This window comes from Ammospiza nelsoni, chromosome 21 (assembly GCF_027579445.1).
Source record: "Ammospiza nelsoni isolate bAmmNel1 chromosome 21, bAmmNel1.pri, whole genome shotgun sequence".
NCBI lineage: Eukaryota > Metazoa > Chordata > Aves > Passeriformes > Passerellidae > Ammospiza > Ammospiza nelsoni.
This window is the reverse complement of record NC_080653.1, coordinates 10,496,156-10,518,676: the sequence shown is the minus strand read 5'-3', so window position 1 is coordinate 10,518,676 and position 22,521 is coordinate 10,496,156. Positions and strand designations below refer to the sequence as shown.

Sequence of the window (22,521 nt, the reverse complement as noted above, 5' to 3'; positions counted from 1 at the left end):
AGCCCAGCCCCACAGGCTGCCCCCAGTGCTGAGGAAGGGCAGGGGAACTGAAACAATTCCCCAACAGAAGCAATGAAACAATTCCCCAACAGAAGCTGGGCAGCGATGCTCGCTCAGAGAGCAGCACAGCAAAATCCCTTTTATGGCTCCAGCAGGAATGCTCAGGCAGCCTTTTCTATTTCTTTTCATGCCCTGAGGGCTGGGGTTTGTCCTCCTTGCCTCCTGCAGCCAGAGGATGTTGTGAGGAGCCTTTCTGGATCCCTGACTGGGGCTGTGTGTTTATCACCACTCTCTGCAAACCCTGCCTGCTGTGCCTTGGGCACTGGCCAAGGTATCAACATGAGGAACAGAAATAAACCCTCCAAAACTGAGGGGAGCAAACTGCTTTATGGACACCTGCCAGTGAAGGTACAGCTCAGAAACACCTGGAACTGGCCCACCTGGAACCACAATCCAGGCAATTCCAGGCAATTCAAGGATGCAGGATGCTTTTCCTCCACCCTGTACTTCCCTCTCCTTCGAGGCATACACCACATTACCAGAAAAAGAGTGATTCAAACATAATTAAAAACCTGCCACTACTTTTTTTTTTTTTTTTTTTCCTACTTGCTAATTTTTAGAGATTATTACCACAGCAATTACATTTTAAAATTCCAGGAGCCAGGCCACTGGTTTATTATCACCAGAAAACAGCAAGCAACTTCTCTGCCCTGTTTATCTGATTGATTCCCAACATCTTTCTGGCACCCAATCTATCAGTTTATCTCTGCCACTTCATCACAGTCACTTCTGGCAGCTAAATACAAGATCCAAATCCAGTGTTACACAGACACACGACACAGCAAACCTGTGTAGCACTGCCACTCTGCAAACAGCTGCCCTCAAGGCTAAGCAGAAATGGGATCTTGCTTTCCAGTCAATATTCTGTCAGAAGCAAGGTGGGAGGGAGGCTTGGAGCAGCAGCCACAAGTGGTGCAGAGAGCTCAGGGCAGCTTCCCCTGCTCCAGCAGCGAGGGGAAGTGCTGTGTGCTCTGATCCTGTCCCTGGGTGTCACACCCAGCCACCCTGGGCAACAGCAGCAGGGCAAATCCTGCAGGGCTGGGCTCCTCCTGCTGGCACAGAAACCCTGCAGCACCATGGAGAGCCCCAGCTGCGCCCACACAATGCCAGAGGGCAGCTGGATGGGATACTGGGAAGGAATTCCTGGCTGGGAGGGTGGGCAGGCCCTGGCACAGGTGCCCAGAGCAGCTGTGGCTGCCCTGGATCCCTGGCAGTGCCCAAGGCCAGGCTGGGCAGGGCTGGGAGCACCTGGGACAGAGGAAAGTGTCGCTGTGATGGGCTGGAACAAGATGAGCTTTAAGGTTCCTTCCAACCCAAACCACTCCACAATTCCAAGATGCATTTTTGGGGCTGGCTCCTAACCCTGAACCAGTTCTGTGCTCCAAATGTTCTTCAGAGCACCCCAGCTGTGGCACTGGGGGCACTGCCTGGAGAGGAGAGTGAGGCAAAGAATAAAATTAAAAAAAAAAAAAAAAAAGAAAAAAGCAGGAGCAAGAGGGAAATTAGGAAATGGAAATAAAAGCTGTGAAGCATCTTGTTACATCTAAATAGCAAAAGTCTCCGAGCTGAGGTTATAAATCATGCTAACAATGGTTACTAAAATAAAAGTGGATGTAGCCAGAGGCTACCACTGAAAAAGTCAGGCCAGGCCTGCCTGGCTGCCTTTGGTCTTTAAGGATTTGATTAGTTTTCTGTTTTCTGCTTTCTGGTTCAGAGTCCTGCATCCAGCCCCTGCTCCAGAGCCAGCCAGAGCCTGGGACACAGAGTGAATGATAAATTCATTTACTGAATAAAGCAACACTGTTTTCCCAGCACAAGACTTAAAGCACTTCCCAAATGGTAATATTTCATTAAGCCTGGCGATTCTGCTTCAAATTTATTAGCCAAAACAGAAAACTCTCATCAGACCCCATATATTCCATTAGGAGTGATATATGGTGTCTCCCAATGTCTAATTATTAACTAGGAAGTGTGAGTAAATCACCATCAGCCTTAAGCCCTGATGTGTGAAGACAGAGTTAGGCAATCCCAGCATCAAAAGGCTTTGATTTGAAAGAGATCCTGCTTTGCTTTCCTTCCTTCACCTCTGCCCTGAACTGGGGAAAGCTCAGTGTCCCAGGGCACACACAGAGTGCAGGGAAGAACAGCTCCATCCCAGGCTCAGCTCAGTGTCCCAGGGCACACACACAGTGCAGGGAAGAACAGCTCCATCCCAGGCTCAGTTCAGTGTCCCAGGGCAGCACAGGGAAGAACAGCTCCATCCCAGGATCAGTTCAGTGTCCCAGGGCACACACACAGTGCAGGGAAGAACAGCTCCATCCCAGGCTCAGCTCAGTGTCCCAGGGCAGCACAGGGAGGAACAGCTCCATCCCAGGCTCAGCTCAGTGTCCCAGGGCAGCACAGGGAGGAACAGCTCCATCCCAGGCTCAGCTCAGTGTCCCAGGGCAGCACAGGGAAGAACAGCTCCATCCCAGGCTCAGCTCAGTGTCCCAGGGCAGCACAGGGAGGAACAGCTCCATCCCAGGCTCAGCTCCCAGTGCCAGCTGATCCTGGGACCACCAGGACAAGCCATGGGAGCAGAGGGAAGTGTCAGGGATCTTGGTTTTGCTTTGGGTCCTGCAGCAGGAGCTCTCCTGGCACACAGCAGCACTCCCAGCACCACTGAAGGGCTCCCTACAGAATCCCCCAAAGCAGCTCCCCTCAGTGCCAGGCAGAGATGCACACAAACCCACTGGACACAGTCAGAAATGCCATCAGGGTGTTGTTCCAGGGCTCATTTCTCATTTTAGAGGTCAATTTTCATTGTAGAGGTTAGGTCTCATTTTCATGCACTATCTATCAGTGTTTCTAATGCTGCACTCACTGACCTTTGTGATTTGCAGACCCCTAAGAATTGCCAGTGGAGACAAAGAGCTAAGGAGAGCTGAAATCAGCCTCTGACAAAAGGCTGGCTTGTCTTACACCTTACAGAGCAAATCAAATTTAAAAAGAAGTCCATCTACAGATGCCCTGTAACAACATTTGGATTTCTACCAGAGAAAATTTAAGTTGCAGCTCAAATATTATTTTAAATCCCCTTGAAATGCTTTTTAAAAACTTGTTCTTATATTTAATAAAATGCAAGTGGAAATCACTGGGCAGTCTCTTTTTAAAGCCCATTTTATTCAAATTTAGGTTTGTGTAAATGCACAGATTTGCCTATTTTCAAAGAACCCATTAAGAGAAGCTCCAAATCAAGCTTTAAAATGTGTTATTAACCATCCAGCCAGCCATTTGAAAGATACATGCCTGTGATAAGAGTATTGTATTGCCATTAACCTGTGGGATGGTTCGAGACATCTCTTATTCACACAAAACTCTAAATGCATCTAATTAAAGCCACAAGATCAGCTGTCCATATTAATCACTCACCGGTTTAATTAAGGTAAACCAGCTTGTCACAAAGCCAGCCTTCTCTATTCCTCACCATTATTGACTTTTAATACTTCTCTGGATTGGTGATTCCTTGTTTAGGGCACTGCCAAACTCAGGGAGAGGACACCAGGGTCCCCCAGGAGCTGCTGGGGACACCAGGGGAAATCTCCATCAGTGAAATTTTCCAGAAAAGCACACGGGGGGGAGTTAAGGATGCTGATTTGGGGGTAAATCCCAGCTCTGAGAACCCTCCTGGAAGGATTTGGTGATTCCTTGGGTGCTCCCTCTCCACTCTGGTGCCCACAGCTGTCACAAAATGCCCCAAACCAGAGAGAGCAGAGGCAAGAAGGGATTATGGATATTCCCAATTCTCCCCAGGCATACCTGCTGCCAGAAGTGATGAACATTTGTTCTGGGAAGAGCTGCTACCAGTGGAACACTTAGCATATGAACACTAACCTAATTCCTGTTGGAAATAAACCAATTTCCACTCTCTCCTTTACCAGAGGAGTATTTCAAGCTAACAATAAAATCTCCACTGTAGCATGTCACAGCAGCAGCTCCCTGGTAGCATGCTGGAATTTTAAGTCTTAATGCTGCAATATCAGCTGTAATGAATCCTACGTAAATATGACTCCTAAAAATAAAAAGCCTTTTTCTTCCCTAAAAACCATGTATGAAGGAGGATTTAAAGGAAAAGGAAACCTCCAGCCCCTCACTGCTGCCAGTAATGAGGAGCTTCTGAAACACTTTAACTATTCCCACCCAAATAAAAATATTTCACTGCATTACTCAGCTCAGCTTTCCATCACCATCCAATATGGGTCATCACAATAAAAACTGCTTATAAAACAAGTGAGGAGCAGGAGAAAAGGCAAAGTGGGATGAACAGGCAGAAGAGAGTTAAATCCTGAATCATCACAAAATTCCACCAGACCCACCTGCTGAATTTTACTGAATATTAGACCTGGACAAGAAAATTGTCCAGAAGAAAAACAGATTAATTAAAGAGCTTTTTATTATAATCTATAATAAAACAGTGTAACTACTTATTCTGTTATCATTAACTTGTGCACATTCATCAAATCTGGTTCATTTTTACTTGCCTAATTTCACACTGACACATAGAGGAAGCTGATTTCCAGTGCAGTTCTTTATCTGAATGTTTACCTTTTAAGCAGTAATCAAAACAAATGAACAACTATAAAATGCTATTTAGAAGAGTGAAAAGGATGCCAAGGCAAGCCTGGATGCAGATTTCCATAGGAAGGAAGAGGCAGGTGCTGAAATGCAGGCTGCAATCAGTGTTATGCACAGGGGTCAGGGGCTGTGAGCACCCTGAGCCTGCTGCTGATCACTGCTGCAGAAGCAGCTCCCTCCCAGGGTTTATTTCCATGCCCACATGCAATCCCACACACACAAAGCAGCGCTCAGCTCTGACCCAGGGAAAGCAGAGCCATTCAGGGCCCTGGCAGCCCCATTGTGCTCTGCTCTCCCTGCTCTCAATGCAATGTTCAGCTCCAGCTCAGCGCCCTGACAAATAAAGGAAAGCACTTTATGAATCCAATTTAACTGGGAGGTGACAGAAAACACAGAGCCATTTTCCTCAGCCTCATCCCTGAACTGGCTCCAGCCTCTGCCAAACCCCACCGAGCACGGGACACCAACCAGGGCACCCCAAAACCACTGGGATCTGCAGAGGAGGCATTCTGGGGATGGAGGAGAGGAGGAGGGAGGGAGACCAGAAACAGCCCAGCAAGAGAGGAAATGGATGTGCAGCTGCCTGGCTGCTCAGCAGATGTCTGCCGGTGATGTACGAGGCCGGCAGAGGCTGTCGGAACTGCTGCCAAGCCCTGCCAGGTGATTAAAGCCTGCTCCAGCCTCAGCGCTGCACTTCCAGCCCCTGGGCTCCCCAAGTGCCACCCAAGGCTGCCTGTGCTGCCAGATGCTGCTGGCTGGGGTGGCCCCTGCAGCTGGAGCAGCAGGGAAGGCAATCTGGAACCCAGCCCCTGTCACCCATCCTTCACCTCTGCCCGCGCCTCAAACTGCTCCAGTTTGCTGCCACCTCCCTCCTGGGAAATGGCCAAGATACAGTTGTGCCTGGCAGAGCCATTTGTTTTACTCAGGTGACTCTCTTCCCTCAATGACCTCTATTAGTTTAAGTTTTAATTTAGATTAACCCCAGCACCCCAATTAACCAGGGAAGGGAGAAGCTAAGCTGGGCCTGCTCATATTTCTGAAATCACCATTTAGCACAGTTACAGTTATTAGAGGGAAAGATGGGGACACTCATCCATTGCTGTTTTCTTTTTTAAAAATTAACATTTCATGGCCAAGAAGCACTTTCTCTGCACAGGTCCTTGGACTGTCAACCTCAGCTGTTTCTCCACTGCATGATTTTGTTACTCCAACTTCACTTCTTCTGTATTCTGAGGGTCCAATTTTCCCCCAAAGCTGAGCTTCTGGGCCACTTGGACCCAAAATTCCACCTCAGTATCAATCAATAAATCTCAAAAGATTTATCTTTATTAAGATTTATCCTCAATCCCTGCTGCCAACAGGACAGGCCCTGTCCCATCACCACTGGCACCCTCACATGGCAACAGCTCTCTCCTACTCCCCTAGCACTTTACTGGCCACTCTAATAATTATTCAAATTTTTTAAAAAAATCTGTCTTTTCAGTGATAAAATGATATTTGTCTAGTCCTGAAGGTCAGGCTCAGTGTGGATCACCAAAGCAGGCAGAGGTTTCACACTCTGGGGAAAGGCTTACAGTGACATATTCCTCAGTATGTGACAATTCCAGTTCTCACAAAGCTGGCACTGTCTTCATTAAATGAGCTACAAACACAGTGTTTCCCTGCACTGGGTGCAGATTACTTGCTTCTAAGAATTCTGCAAATAAAGGAATAACTGGCCTGGATCCAAGCTGGCCCAGCTCCAAGGGAAGAGCTGGAGCAGCCCAGGAGCTCTCCCGTTCAGCAGGTGAACGAGATGATTCAGGCTGAGGCAAGAACAACTTTCAGTGCTCCTGAGGATGCTCTGGGACTGTTTTTCCTAAGGGGGCTCTGCCCACAGAGAACAGAGAGGATTCAGAGCTTTTTCTCCTGTGTTGTTTCTCAGGGAGAACAGGCACAGCTCCTGCAAGCTCACACCCACAGGACAACTCCAAACTCACACAGCCCCAGAGCAAAAACTGAGAGCAGAGTGCCCTGAGGGACCTGCAGAGATTTTGGGTGCTAAAACAGGTACCTGAGTTTTACAGGTAAAGAGAAATACAGAGCACAGAACCAACTGCATTTTCTCTGTGAGCATTAAAACCCAACTGGAGCTGTAATTGCACCACACATTTAGCATCACCTACCTGGTGATAAAAGTCATCATCATCAAATATCTCCTCATCAATGTCCTTCAGGTGCCTGTTGGAGTCTGAGGCAGGGAGGACTTCCTGCAAGCATCAAGGAAATACTGAGAGCTCACATGTGCACACTTCTGTCCCTGGCTCCAGAGACATCACCTGCAGCAGCCTGTAAACACACTTGATGATATGGAGGAATGGGGGAAAATTCCCAACATAACCAGCTTTTAAGGAGCAGGAATACATTTAAAGGCAAGGCAGAAACGCTGCCAATGCCAGAATAGATTTATGATGCCTTTACTGGGAAATAAATAGGACTGTGCAAAGTCTTTCTGGCAAAATACTACAGATATTTTTAATGTAATGGCAAAAATACATCTTGCAAGTCCAGTAATTCTACCTGATCTCTCAGAATTGAGTATTTATTCATTCTTAAATACTAAATTAATAAAGGGCTTACTACTAACATATTCTGTAGGTTATATGCAGTATGATCTTAAAAGGGACTTTCTGGGTTAAAGACTCTAAACTGCAGAGTGAAAACCAAGTTTTGCTGCCTCTACCTCAAAAATCAGATTTAGTGAGCAGCACAGGAGGGGCACAATCCCAGCTCAGGGAAAGCCTGTCAGGAACTGGGACAGGAGATAATCACAAAACTGGAATTTATATGTTTTTCGTCAGCCATTACACTGCAGGAATCCACACTCAGAAATCCAGCAAAGTTTGCAAATTTCTGGCTTGGCACTCTATTACTGGCATGTGTGGCTGCAAAGGGAGACCATTTTCTGTGGGAAAAAGAGATCATTTCCCTGGGTGAAATAATTTCCCTGGGGTCTGGTATCAGCTCAGAGGTGGCCCTAAGGGGGCTCTAAGGGCATGCTCAGTCCTCCCTGGTGGCAGCTTTAGTTTTGAGAAACCCAGCAAAGTTTGGAAATGTTCAGGTTGCTACCCCAGTGTCAGCAACCAAGGGAGACCATTTTCCCTTGGAAAAGAGAAGTGTGGCTCCCAAGGGAGACCATTTTCCATGGCAAAGAGAAGTCACCCTCCTCCACCCAGCTCCCAAACAAGCACACCCCATCGCGCCGCCGAGTTTCCCAGGCTGAATCAATGAAACACCAGCTCTGCAGAGTTCCCCAGGATAAACCAGTGGAATTCCCCCTCCTCACCTCGCTGTCAGGCCCGGGCTGAGGGGCTGGGGCGGGCTGGGGCTCCTGCCTGCCCAGCACGGTGTACAGGGAGCGGCGGGTCTGCGTGCGCCGCAGCAGGCGCTCCCTGTCCAGCAGCACGTGCTCGATCTGCGCCAGCACCGAGCGCTCCAGGGCTCCAAACCCCTGCAGGGCACCAAGCACTGTCAGACAACACACACACACACACAGCCTCTCCTCGCTCTGCGTCCCCATGTCAGCTCAGTGCAGGGATTGCTGCGAGCGTCTTTTATTTGTTTCTCCCTTCCCGACCCGAGGCGAGTTGATGCCTGGCTTAATAAAATGCCTTTGCTGTTCTGGTTCAGATTAACTTCTCCGTGATTAATACCAGCTCAGAGATGTGAGGAGAGCCTGGATCTCCGGTTGAAATGATTACACATTGTATTAAAGACTACACATCTTGGAGGAGGAGAGCCTCAGAGGGCCCTGCTTCTGGGAGGAACCACAAACAGCTCCTGCAGCAAGAGTGACATTTTCGGCTGTGAGGGGATGTCTGGTTGAGAAGACACAGAAACTACCAAGAGACACCTCCCACTGTCCCAGGTTGCTCCCAGCCCCATCCAAGCTGGCCTTGGACAGTTCCAGGGATGGGGCAGGCACAGCTGCTCTGGGCACCCTGTGCCAGGGCCTCCCCTCACTCATAGGGAAGAATTTATTCCATGTACCCCACCCAGATTTCCCCTTTTTCAGTATGAACTCATTCCCCATATCCCTGCTCCAGGGGAGCCATGTCAGCACACACAAACCAGGCCTTGCCTTGCCCATTTTGCCAGTTGCCAGCTTGGTCTTGTCGTGCCACTTCTGCAGGGTGCTGTTCCTGTAGCTCCTGAAGTCCCTGTAGCGCTTGGCTATGAACTCAGGGTACTCCTCAAACTTCAGCTTCCTCTTGGGGAGCCTCCTCCTCTTCTCCTGAGCCTTCTCCACTGGCTCCTCATCACTGCTGCTCAGGATTTCATCCTCACTGGAACAAGAGCACTCAGGATGAACACCCTGTCCCTCCCCAAGGCAATGTGGGATCCTTGCTGGCCCCTCCACACTGATATTTCTGTTAAAAGCCCCATTTAGCCCCGGCTCCATAATCAGAAATATCCCAAACCAGACTTCCCACAAGGAATGCAAATAACAGAGTGTCTGTCACCCAGGCCCAGCAGCACCTGAGAGAGCAGCAGGGTGAGGGTGCTCAGGAGGGCTGGGCATTGTCCTGTTTGCTGGAGACCAAAGGGTTCAGGAAGATTTTATCTCTTTTTTGCATTTACCTCTCAGTCTTTGCTTGCTTTCCATCCACCAGGTGCCTCGTGCCTGGGTACTGATAAAGCAGCTCATCCTGAAGCTCCACCAGCACTTTCAGCAAGGCCTCCAGGGCTTTACAACCTGCAGAGCCAGAGACACAAGTGATGAGATCTGATCTATGGGGGAAACCTTAAACCATGACCTGGTGAGTTTAATGAGAGGACTCTGATCAGAAAAGCAGAACTCCAGGCCCAGAAACCCTCAGGAAGAGAGAAAGGAAAGGAAAGGAAAGATGGGGTGGAGGGGTGTAAATCGATCAATACACGGTGTGAATGTGATTTTTGCTGGGATGAGCAGTTCCACCTCACACACACAAATCCTGAAGGAAGATGTGATGCTGTGTAAAGGTTTTTGCAGCTGACAGTTCCTGTGTCCATGCAGTGCCTGCTCCAAAGGCTGTGGGCTCTCCAAGGTCACACAGCTCCAGTTGACTGTGGGACAGGTTAGCTGCACACTGCCACAGCATTTGCCCTTCAAATACAGTTCTTTTGTGGCAACCAGCAAGGCTGCCTGCACAACTCTGGTAGAAAACAAGTGTCTGCCAGGTCTACACAAACTGTCCCTTTGCACATCCACCACAGGGTCAGCTCTGCCAGCTGAAATACACCCAAAAACCTACACTGACCTTCCTGTGGCAGAGCACGGGGGTTTGTGTGGGGAGCAGGAGCTGGATCTGGGTTTGTGTGGGGAGCAGGAGCTGGGACCTTCCCCAGAGCTGCCCCTGCTGCCTCCTCTGCCACGGAGCCAGTGGGGCTGCTCTGATAACTCCCCAACCTCCCTTTGCACGTGGCACAGAAAGAACAGGGAGAGCTTTTCCCCACTCCATTGCTGTCTTTATTTCTGCTTTTCAGTGGGGGACACAGGGATCGTGGGCAGAGTGAACAGCAAATCTTCCTGAGGCAGACAGAGGCAGAAATCAGCCCAGACACTCAGAGGTCTCAATCTCTGCGTGCTCCCACTGTGATATTGCTCAGCTGTCACCACCTCCAGATAAATGATGGCCTGACCTCAGGAACAGCAGTGTCAAGGAGAAGATGCTTTAAGATTTCTGTTGCAGATCAGCTGCTGGACTGGCCCTCCCTGAGCCCGTGGTTCATTATAGATCCACCCTGACAACTGCTCTATATAAACCTATTAACGGATTAGGTTTGCTGCACTTGTAAATCAGACGTGCCTGAGCACCAAAACAATTCCACCAGACAAACAGACAAAAGCCCTTAAAAATGCATTTGTTGTAGGTGTCTGCAGCTAAAGCATCACCTGCAGGAGCCAAGTGCCCCCACCCTAGCCTGAGTGCACAGCTCACACCAGCAAAATCCTTCCCACTGCCTGCAGCACAGCCCAGCATCCCCTGAGCTTCCCAAACTGTTTATTTTCTCCCTGCTGCCTCTCCTCCAGCAGCAGTGCTAATGCACCCCAGGCAGCTTTGATCCTGGCAATTACAAGTGGAGCAGCACTCCAGCCCTTCTGGGGTACAGCAGCAAGGAAATAAAGACAGGCTCAGGCTGCCCCAGGCCATGAGACAGAGTCCAGCACAAGTGGGCATGGGCAGCAGTTCCATTTGGAGTGAAGGGGCTGCAGAGGGCAGGGAAGACAATGACCGTGTGTCTAACCAGGTGGGAGGGCTAATTACTCCAGGCAGTGCCTCCATCACAGCCTCTCAGAGCTGGGTAATTTCCCTGCTCTCAGTTCTTGGGTATTTAATGGCATTATTGGATGGCATTCTCACTTCTGCTGCTGGCAGCTTCAGTGCGCTGTAAACTCAGCTTCAGAATCACCTTCCTCTGCTCTCTGCCCATCCAACCCTGCCCTATCCATCCCACATTTCATTCCAGAGGGGGCTGTTTTCTTTCCAGCCTCCTCTCCATCTCCTCTTCACTCTGAAGTCCCTTTGCAGTGCCTGCTCTGGGGCAGAGTCTGGCCCCACCTGTGAATGAAGGCAGCACAAACCCAAACTAATCCATGGATGCAAACTGGGTCATTTAGAAAGGACCCTGGACACTGACTGACCCTCCTACCTACCCCCAGCAGGATTTTTGTAATGCTGCTCCTTGGCTGGAACTGGCACACAACAAACCTGGCTGGAATGTAATCTCCAGCTCAGATGGGACTCAGCGTCAGTGGTGAGACACTACTCTGGAAGAGTCCACAGGAGCCCCTTCCTTGGTGTCCAGGAGGGAAAAGTTGTTCCAGACCCATCAGGCAGCAGATGAACCCACCCAGAACACTGGGAGCCAGCACCAGTAAATCACAGCGTGCCTTTCTCTCAATATTCTTACCTCTTCCCTTCATGCAGCCCCCAGCCAGGCTGGAAGCAGCCCTGGAGCATTTAGCTCCATTCAGGGACAGCACTGCCATGGATCAAAGTGCCAGGACACCCACCAGAGATGAAACCTGTCCTGCTGCTGCCCTCAAAGCACACAAACTCAGTTCTGTCAGTGCCAGGGGTTGTGGGCACACTGAGTGGGGACACCTGGCTGCAGGGGCTGCTGTGCTCATCCATGCTCCAGGCCCAGCATTCCCACAGCTTCCCAGCCAGGAAAAGCCCTGCACTCCCTTCCATGAGCTCTAAAGATGGGGTCTCATTCCACCCTCCCAAGCAGCTGCACGGGACGCTGAATCCTTGGGAAAACCCTTGCCAGGCTGTTCCAGCAGGAACCACCACCTACCCAGCACACAGCTCCACTGCAGAGCTGTGCCAGCACTGCAAATTGAGTGTGGTGTAATCCCCCCACCTACCCAGCACACAGCTCCACTGCAGAGCTGTGCCAGCACTGCAAATTGAGCACTTTTCCCCCTCAGTTCAATCTGGGGCTCTGGCATCACAGGACCATCACAGGCATGCAATGCTTTCCATCCTCCCTGCCCCTCCACAGGCTGGGGAAGCACCCACACAGGAAAGCTGGGGCAATGCTGGCATTGGGATGAGGGGATGCAGAGCAAAAGCTGGGCTGGGAGTGTTCCCCTGCCTCCAAGGACAGTCCCAGGGAGCCCCCATGACCCCACCACACAAATCAGATGGAGGAGAAGGACCCACCCTCTGATCTGCATGGCTGCACACAAGGAGAAGCACCTCCACCTGGCACACAGGTTTATCCCAGGAGAAGGGGAACCTTCCCTCCCTTCAAGGCTGTGGGACAGGAGTTAAACTCCAGGTCAAAATGGCCCTCGAAGAGCTGGCCCTGGAACAATGCTCCCCACTCACAGCCAGCAGCAGCCACTTGCACTCGTCATCCCCAGCAATTAATCCCCCACCAAACACGTTTGATTAAATCTTTTCAAGCAAATCCTTTGCTTTGCTTTTGTTAGTTCACTTCTTGTCAACATCTATTAAAATATGCCTTTAATTCTCCCACAATCTTAAAAAACACCGATTCCACTGTCTTCAACTTTAATCAACTGTATGGCCGGCATTTTTCATTTCATAATAATGTGCTGTTTGGAATTCAAGAGGCAGGCTCAACATCAATCATTCGGCAAGAATTTTTCCACTGCAATAAATATGCAAATGAGGAAAGCCAGTCAGTCGTATTTCAGGCCCGACTTGCTAGTGTTTTAAAAAAGACACAAATTTATTAATTGCCGTTGGCCAGCGGAATCCTATTACTTTGGGCATTGATTACAAAGCTGTGTGAGTGATTATTGTGCAACTCGCAGGCTATCCAGGCATGAGGAAAAATTATTAAAGCAAGGCAGAGATTATCAACTCGGAATAACAATAAGCCTTAACATTTTAGGCCTCTAACTTCTTCAACAAAGAATTACGCCGCAGCTCCAGTGTATCATAATTCTGAAGGCTGTCAGTATTACTTTTGGAGCTTGCTCTGTATTCCCAGCAGCAGGGAAAGGAGGGGGAATTCCTCCAGGTGGCACATCCCAGACACGGGGCTGGGGATGGGAGCCTGGATTAATCCCAGGGTGGAAGGAACCTCAGAGGAACAGGCAGGATGGCAGCAGCCCCAGCCTGGCACCCCTGAGCATCCTGGGGTCCCACAGCAACATGGCACAGAAATGAAAGAAATAATTCTGGTGGGTACAGGAGCTCCAAGAGCCAGCCCAGACTCGGTGTGATTTTTTACAGGTGGGGTGGTTACATTCCCATTTCTCACACACTTAAAGCACTGGGAAATCTGTCCAAATGGGAGCAACACTCCTTTCATGCTCCCCAAAGCAGGGGATTTGGGGAATTTTACCAAATGATAGAGGAAAAAGACTGACTTTGCTGCTGGCAGCTCCACACCCAAGCCCAGTTTGCCGGTTCCATTGGAATGCAAATGATGCAAGAGCCTTTGCAGAGGGGAAAATTGCATTCCCTGGGCACAAAGGAGCCAGGGCTGCACCCCCCTGCCACAGCAGAGCTTCAGCTGACTCCCAAGGAGTCCCAGAGCAGCCTCAATTTAGCCCTTCCACTCCGATATTATTGCATCTGACAGGGAGGACAACGGGATCAGACACAGATGAGTTTGCTAAAAGTAAAGAAAATAAGTGGATTCAACAAGAGAATAAAGGCTGGGTGCTCAGGGGTTTATGAGAGGGGACTGGGGGAGGGGGACAGCTGAGCAGGAGAGAAAGAGAAACACTTGCATGAAGTTCATGCTCTGCTGATTCACCTCAACCATCATCTTCCGACATCAGCCCAAACCAGGGAGGGGCTGGGGCTGGCAAAAATGAGATTTATAAAAACTGATGCTTTCCATTGCTGGAAATGCAAAGAAGCTGACAGCACACATTCCTGCCTCTGCCAGCCTGGAGGCCCCAGGTACGTGGGCAAGGAGGAGAAAGGAAGAGGAAATGTGAGATTTCATGAGATTCCACAGTTCTATCTGGATATTAAGGCCAGAAGGGACCATTAGCCCATCCACACTGACCTCCCCACATAATACCAGGCCATTAATTATATTTATCATGACAAGCTCTGAGTTTCCATCTCAAGGTACCCAATTGCCAATTAATCCCAGTTAGCTGACATTTGCACATGCTTGTCTGGACACTTTTAAAGCCTTTGTTTCCCTGCATCTTGTTTGTGCAGTACAAAGACTAACATGCACAAATATTTAGCTAAATTCAGTTTAATTAGCTATTAATCTTGAGAAACTCAGGTGTAGGCAAAGCTGAGTGTGGTGTAATCCCACGGGCTGGGGTTCAGATGGATCAGGGCACCAGCCAGGGACTGTCCCAGCTTTTCCTGCACCAAAATTTAAGGCAGATTTCAAATAAACCTCAGACATCACCAAAGAACAACACACATGGGCTGTGGAGATCACCTATAAAATCAATTTACCACACCCATTCATGAGAAGGAGACAACAATTCAGCTCAAAAATACTGAATAGCACAAGCCAAAAGCCTTGGCACTCTGTGGGGGAGGACAAGAGTTTTTCCTCTGAAAATACCCAAAACTGCATGTTAAACACATATCCTGCATTTCTCCACTACCTCCCACACAGAATTCCTGAACAAACCACAGTAATGACAAACCAGAAAATACCTTCCTGGTACCTCTCACAGCCCAAATTCTGCACAAACATCTGCACTTCATGACCCAACTTAACACTCACAGAGCAACTGCAGAGCTGCAAACCTGAGCCCTCTCCATCCACGGCTCTTCCCTCTCATATCACACCCAGAATGGCTCAGGAGCTGCTCATCCTACATAGCCCCTCCCTACCAAAAGTTCTCCATGCATATTCCACAGAATTCAGAAAAAAGGATCTGATTCCTTCACTTCCTTCAGCTGAGAGAAGAGTATTCATTAATGTCAACAGGCTTTGGCTCAGTCCCAGAAAGAGCTGAACAGATTCTCCATGAGATCAGAGAGGACAGGTGGAATTTGGGGACACCTGCATCCAGAGGAGAGCTGGAATTTGGGGACACCTGCACCCACATCCATTTCCATCCCACCCAGTCCTGCAGGAACTGACAGGGCTGATGCTTTTTGTATTCATAAAGTGTCCAGACTAACACAATTCAATTAAAATGAACTACCAGTTTTAAGTGGGCTAGATCTGATCACAATAATTTACACTCAGGCTTGAAACCCGGTTCTGCTGTCACACATTTGTGCAGACTCCCAGTAAAATCTTCAAAGCAAGAATATATTTAAGTCCATGATCTTGCCTAGCACCAATTAATCCTGTAAGTGCTCTATGCCTCTGGAAACTGTGTAATCTGCCTGTGCCTCAGTTCCTCCCCCTCCCTGACACTCACCCTGCTCTGCATTAATGCATTAACATCTCCAGATGGAGGTGTGGATACACTGGAGCTCTAAAAGCCACCCAGGAATGGAGGGGGGAGCAGAATTACCAGGGAGTTTTGCTGCTGAGTCCTGCAGGATTCCCTTCAAAATTCCAAGCCTGTGTCAGTGAATCCCATTTCACCACAGAGCTGTTCCCACCCAGGTGTGCCCAGGTGAGGGGAGAGGGGAGGCCTTGCAGCAAATCCCCTCTCCCAGGAAGGAACAGCTTCTCTGGCACCTGCAGCACACTGGATTTATCCAAAATTAGTCCCTGTTTAACCAGGGTCCTCAACATGGCTTACCTGGATGTGGTGGAGGATGTAAAGATATTATTTTAAAGACTGGGATTAAGAGAGCCCAACAAAAATCCTCATTAAACGACACTGAGAACACACTCATACAATCACTGAGACTAAACAGAATCTGTCCTTGTCTCCTAAATTCAAAATATTGCAGAGCCAACCCAGAAGAAAATGAAGCTACTGAGGGTGAAGCTGAATGTGCTGTTTGGTCCCAAACCACAGAATCTGTCATGGGACAGGAACCCAACCTGCTGTGCCAGGGCCCAGCTCAGGAATTATTCCAGATGAGAGCACAGCTCTTTCCCACTCACCACAAATTTCCACCCCAGAAACAGCCACTTCTGGGTCCCTCAAAGTTCTAGCAACAAAAATCCAACAACTTCATTTCCCAGAAGCCAACAAAGCCCTATGGTGGTTTTTGTTGTTGGGTTTTTTTGTTTTGTTTTGTTTTTTTTTTTTTTTTTTTTTTAATCTGATTCACTATATTCAGGTTTATTTTATTACTAATCACAAACCTTGGTGAAACTTCACCCCAGCTCTCCAAAATGTAAATAAGTTGATATTTGCTGTTGGGTCCTGCACTGAACAAATCCATCCCCACACACCCTGCATATCTACTTTTACCAAACCCACTATTTCCTCCATTTCTTGAAATTATCTGCAGCTTATGCTGAGGAATAGAAATGTGGGATTCTGGTATTTTCTCTCAATCCACTGACAGATGGAGACAGAGCCAAAAAAACCCCAAACCCCACACAAATGCAGTGAGCAGTTTGCATTTCAGGGACCTCCTGAACTCTTGCAAAAGGGAAGCACAGCCACTTGTCCCTTTAAAATCCTGCAACTTCCATCAGTTTCTGGCAAAAAACTTCCTCACCTTGGTTTCTGTACACTCTTAACTTATCTCACCAACTATAAAGTGAAAATAACACAATCTGTTATTTAAGAGCTGAAATTCCCAGCTCTTTTTGAAAAGCATGAAGTATTAGTCACTGAAGTGTTCCCAGTTTAGCATTTTTAACCAGAATTAGAAAGGAAAAGCTCCGGGCCTGTACTGAGAAGCTCAGGCCTTTGAGGATGGAGAGATTTAATTCCTTAAAGCCCTTGTTACCTCCTTGTCCCTCAATTATTTGTGGGTTTTTCTGTCACCCTATCAAGATTTAACACAACAAGCCCCAAACACTGGAACTGTTTAATTCCTGACACCCCACCAATGTTTATCCCACCTCTGCTTTGGCTCTGCCTTGCCCTTGAGGGGATTTTTGTGGCCAATTCCAGGAGCTGCCCTGCCAGGCTGGCAGCACAGTGAAATATGAGTGGCAGGCCTGCAATCTGTGCACAGCCCCACACAGAAACTTGCACCTTGCACTCCCTTCCTATGTAAATAACGCAGGGATCCTGCGGGAACGTGCCAGGGATTGGAATTTTTAATTAATGGGTCTCTTTAATGTGCAAATCAGGAGCAGATTGCAAATTCTGACTCGCATTGATTATGAAAAACATTAATTGAACGTGCAAGACCCCAAACAGAGGCAACATCTCAAGCCCTGGACCAGACTGGGAGATGCAGAGCAGGGAATACAAATCTGTCCTGAGGAACAGCCCAGCACCCTGGAATTGTGAGCTGGGAGGGTTTGTGTGTGCAGGACATTAAACACTGGACATTTGTGCTGCTTTCAGGGCTCAGCCACCCTGATCTCAGCACTGAAAACCACCCAGACTTGGGTGCAAAGCAGGAATAAACATGAGCTCCATGCCCACAGCTTGGTCTCCCATTTGTATGTAAAAAGGGTGACAGAAAAAAAAAAAATCTGGGATATAATTAAAGATTTAAAAAAAAAGGGAAATAAAAAGTAAGACAGCACAAACAAAGCAATGCTGTCTCTTTAAACAGAAATTCATCCTATATAAATTATGGCCATAAACTTTTCCTGCAGTGCAGCCTAATTAATTCTTGTTCTATACACAAAGGGAAATGCTGGGTGACAAATGGGTGTGAAGCCTGAAAGCTGCCAGGTCTGCAAAACATTTTCTACTTCAATTTATAAGCAATTTTGCAGTAAATCATCTACCAGAACCTGAGATCTCAGGAATCTAAGGTTGTCCAAAGCATGTTGTAACATTCAAAGGGAAAAAAAATCATAAAAGATTACAAAAATAATAAATTAAACATTTTAGGTATCGTAACCTCCGGTCTCAAAATCTGGAAAATGAGCATGACCTTGCCATTTTCACCCAGGTTTGGCTTTAAAACTGCAAATGGATGGAGAATTGCTGTCTGCTCTTTAACACAATTACACTCTGGCCCTTAGGGAATTCCAGCACCACAACAGGGCTGTCCTGAGTAGGAGATACCCAAGAAGAAAACACACAAAGGACCATTTTCCAATTCAAAAGATTCAATCTTCCTTTGAGCACAGCGCAGAAATTTCATGAGAAATAGAAAGATTTAGGGGAAATGACTGGGAATACTCTTGTCCAGGAGCTCTGAGAGCACTGGGAGCCTCCTGACTTCAGCATCCTGCAGGGTCACCCAGAGTCTGGGATTTTGGCACCCAGTCTTTTGTGCAACTGGAACACCAAATCATTCCCTCCTGCTCAATGAGGGGTGATGAAAACATGCCAGATTTATTCTGTGGGCTTGGGCAGAAGTGCTGAGGCTGCCCTGAAAGGAGAGCATCATCCAGGCCATGATGAGCCCCAATCCTGCCCAAGGCTGAAGTGCAGCAGCAGTGGTGGAATGTCCCTAAATTCAGCATTTCCCATCTGTCAGCCTGAGATTTCCCCAGCTAACACTGCCCTGTCACTCCAGCTCTGTGCTCTGTCCTCACAGATGACCCAGAGAACACAAAGCCAAGCTAGGAGGAACATCAGAGAACATATCCCTGCCCAGATGATGAGGAGAAGGTCAGGAGGGGACCATCCAGCACCTCTGAGAAGTGCAGGTTCCCCCAGAGCCCTGCACAAGTGAGGCCCCAGCCTCTGCAGCACTGGGGACATTACACTCCATGCTCCTGGCTGTATTTTGCTTATGGGAAATACCAAAATGTCAACCACTGTTTCTGTTAAAGGTCTTTAATGATATTGCATCTTAGACCTGTAATGAAACATGGAGCTGGGGCAGCTTGTAATGCATCTCATTAAGGACATTAATAACGTGTGTTCCACTGAAAGGTCAGCACAGCCTTGGTGGAGTTTGCCTTTTTGTCCTTAATCACTTCACTTCAAGCAGCAGAGCCACCTTTGAGGCAGAAAGCAGCTCACCTGTAACTGCAGGTAAGCTGGCTGCCCTGAGGCAGAGGAGCTCAGGCAGAACTTGCTGCAGGACCAAGGTTCAGGGGATGTCTGATCACCCAGACATCTCCCTGCCCCTGCATTCACCTCCAGGCCAGGAAAAAGGTGTCCAAATATAAAAACGGAACAGACCCACACCACACTGAAACCCAGTACTCTGCACCCACCCACTGCAGCCTGCATGTTATGATTTCATACTGGGGAATCTACCACAGATCTCATCAGAACAGACTCAGGAATGAACAGCTGGAACATTTCCATGCTGGAATTCATGTGCACAGCCCCTCCTTTGGGCTGCTCTGCTCCTGCTTTGGGCATACCCCAGCATTCACTGGCCCAGCACACCCCTGGCACAAGGTGTCTCTGGACAAAGCACCCAGCTCTGCCCTGAACAGCAATGGGGAATTGTTTGTAAGGGTCTGAGCGAGGGAGAAAGATTAAAAGGCTCTTACAGTTCTCCACAGCGTGGTCAAAGTCCTGTCCCCCCTCCTTCCTGAACCTGGGGTAGGTGTCTGGCTGGGGCAGCCTGTTGGCTGTCAGGAGCACCTTCTGCATCTTGATCCTCCCTTCCATCAGCTGATCCCACAGGGCTTCAAAGAGAAGGGGAATGAAAGAATCGGTTAGCAGGACAAAGCACTGGTTCCTGTGAAGGGCCTGGCAGCTCAGGCCTCTCCTCCTGCCCAGGGCAGCCCTGGCAGGCACTGGAGCACAAAATGGGAGCCACAAATTGTCCCTGGACAAAGCAAATCCCAACTGCAGCTCTGTGACCCACAGACCAAACCCCCCCTTTGCTTTACTGCCTCTAAGGTGTGACAGTTTAACAGTTCAGACAGGAAGAAATGGCATTTTGGGAGTGACACCTTGGAAAGAATCAAAGTGATCACAGCAGGAGCAGTGCAGGGAGCTCCCAAACCCATGAGGACACTCAGCACTGGCTCAGTTGAGCTCATGGATAAATACACTTCCCATCAGGAGCTGTTCCAGCAGCAGGGACACCAGAACATCTGGCAGAACATCTGCACACACAGGGGGCTGCTGCAGCTGCACCATGCTGAGGGGCTCAGCTGCTCTCACACTGCCAAACACACACAAACATGCACAAACCTAGCTGGTTCCTCACAGCTTTGCCCTTCTCCACTTCCTCAGACTCCTGTCCTCTGGAGAAGGTCAGCACTCCCCCATCATCTTCACTGTCTTTGGCTTCTTTTCCATCATCGTGGTTCTCACTCCCAAATTCCTCCTCCTCCTCGTTTCCATCTTCCATGTCAGCATCATCCTCATCCTCGTCTTCATCCTCCCCTTCGCTGCTCCCCACATCATCCATGCCCTCTGTAAACTTCTCAAAGTCTGTGATGTTCTGGGAGCTGAACTTGGGTGCCTTGGCCTCTTCATCATCCTCTTCCTCATCCTCCAGGTCCTCCTCCTGCTCACTGCCAGCACTGCTGGGCTTCTCCCTGCCCTTGGTGCCACCACTGTCCTCCTCTTCTGAGCCTTCACTGGCACTGTACCAGTCATCCAGTGCTTCTTCAGCTGATAAATGAGAAAAAAAAGTTATTTACTTGGCAGAAAAGTTCACCAGCATCAGCTCAGGTCTGGCTAGTTGATGTCCATCTCAACTGTGGCTGTTCCCTGCCCTGTGACAGGTTTGCCATGCTCAGTCACGAGCTGACACCATGTTTTGCCAGCAAAAAGGGGGGGAAAAAATGAGATTTCTTACCAGATCCTTCTTCAGACAGAGCATCTCCCCAGAGCTCCTCCTGCAGAGCCTTCCGAGACGTGGCTTTCCCACTGTACCTCTTATCAGCCTCCAGGAGAGAGGCTGAGGCTCTCTTCCTGATATTGCCAACAGGCAAAATGTCATCCGTGCCCTCATCCTCAAACCTGTCAATCACTTTAGCAACTGTAGCTGTGGGGGGAGAAAGGGAAGGGGTGCTTGAAACTGAGCTGAACTCCAGCCTGGAAGGAGCCCTGGGAAGCTCCTCAGGCTCTGTAACAACCAAAGAGCTTCACCCCTGCACTGCACAGGGGAGCAGCAGCTTGGAAAAGTGCAGGAAAGGCACACAAATAATTCCCTGCAAGGGGGAGAGGCTCCTGCATGAAGCAGAACATGAACTAAGCCCATCCAAGCCCTCCCTGGGATGCAGGAGAGCCCTTTGTGACTCTGCAATGCCTTCACTCACTTCATGCCTGCAGGTTAAAGAGGAAAACTGCAATCCAGCACTCTGGCCTCTTGCTATATACACAAACCACATAAACACATAAACATTTCAGAAAAGCTCCACAGAGGAAATCATTTCACTGTGGTTGTTGCCCTCCTTCATCCCCATCTCCTGCAGGACACAGAGCAGGGCAGCCCAGCCCAGAGAACACATCCCACCCTCCTCCCTCCCTTCCCACTCATGGGCAAGGCACCCTGTGCCAAACTACAGGGGCAGCTCTGTGGGCAGTGACTCAAACCCCTGAGTGCTCCTAGTGAGTGTTTGGAAACGTTAATGCCTGGCTTGGAGTGTTTGTGAGAGGCAGAGGGGGCAAAAAAATCTCATAACCAAAGCAACAAAGTGCTCATAACCAAAGCAACAAAGTACAGACGCTCCAGGCAGCAGAGGATGCAAAATGCTGGGAAACACGGAGGGCAGGGCAGATCCTTCCAGCCACCTCCTGGGATCCTCAGTCTTGGCACCACCACGGGATGAGGTTCTCCCCAGAGCAGCTGGGGCTGCTCCTGGATCCCTGGCAGTGTCCCAGGCCAGGCTGGACGGGTTTGGAGCAGCCTGGGATAGAGGGAGGTGTCCCTGCCATGGCACTTGATGGGCTCTGAGGCCCCCAAGCCAACCAGTCTGGCATTCTGTGAAGTCTGGGACAAAATTATGGTTATAAAATGGGAAAACGTCTCTGCTGACCACGGTAACTTCCTCAGTTAACAAAAGAGACGCTGCTGCTCTCACACAGACTGCAGGAAAGAACCAGGCCAGGCCTAGCACAGCCCCAACCGGGGGTGGCCCCAGCCCCTGAGAGAACCCCGATCCCGGACACATCTCCGACCCCACAGGCGGCTGGATGAGCCCCATGGCGGAGGAAACCCCCAGACCCGAACAGCCCCGACCCCCGAGACCGCCCCGGGCCGGGGGCACGGCGGGAACCCGACCCTCCCCACGGCCCCGCGCCACGTGCGGCCGTTCCGGCAGCGCCCGGGCCGCTCCCGCCCGCCCCTCCCGGCCCCGCCGGCCGCGGTGCCATCCCCCCTGCCCCGGTTTTTCCGCACCTTCCTCCGCATCATCCTCGGGGTCCCGCGGGGCGGGCCGGGGGTCCAGCAGCTCCTGCAGCTGCAGCGCCAAGGGCGCCGCCATCTTCGGGTGAGCGGG

The 22,521-nt window shown here is 49.5% G+C and overlaps 1 protein-coding gene across 2 annotated transcripts in view; it reads right to left on the bottom strand.

The window, feature by feature from the left end:
- AATF (apoptosis antagonizing transcription factor) overlaps positions 1–22,521 on the bottom strand; it is a 37,675-nt gene extending 15,154 nt beyond the window's left edge. Inside the window, exons 1-8 of one of the 2 annotated variants that reach the window (XR_009419821.1) lie at positions 22,422–22,521; positions 20,877–21,065; positions 20,264–20,689; positions 19,612–19,749; positions 9,295–9,409; positions 8,795–8,999; positions 8,000–8,164; positions 6,840–6,943 (exon numbers count right to left, since the gene is read on the bottom strand). Coding sequence is in view for 1 of the 2 variants with exons in the window: in XM_059486875.1 (XP_059342858.1) it covers positions 6,840–6,923; positions 8,000–8,164; positions 8,795–8,999; positions 9,295–9,409; positions 19,612–19,749; positions 20,264–20,689; positions 20,877–21,065; positions 22,422–22,506 (1,407 nt within the window). In the remaining variant the exon portion in view is untranslated. The remainder of the gene's footprint in view (positions 1–6,839; positions 6,944–7,999; positions 8,165–8,794; positions 9,000–9,294; positions 9,410–19,611; positions 19,750–20,263; positions 20,690–20,876; positions 21,066–22,421) is intronic. The other variant, XM_059486875.1, reaches the window with a different exon arrangement.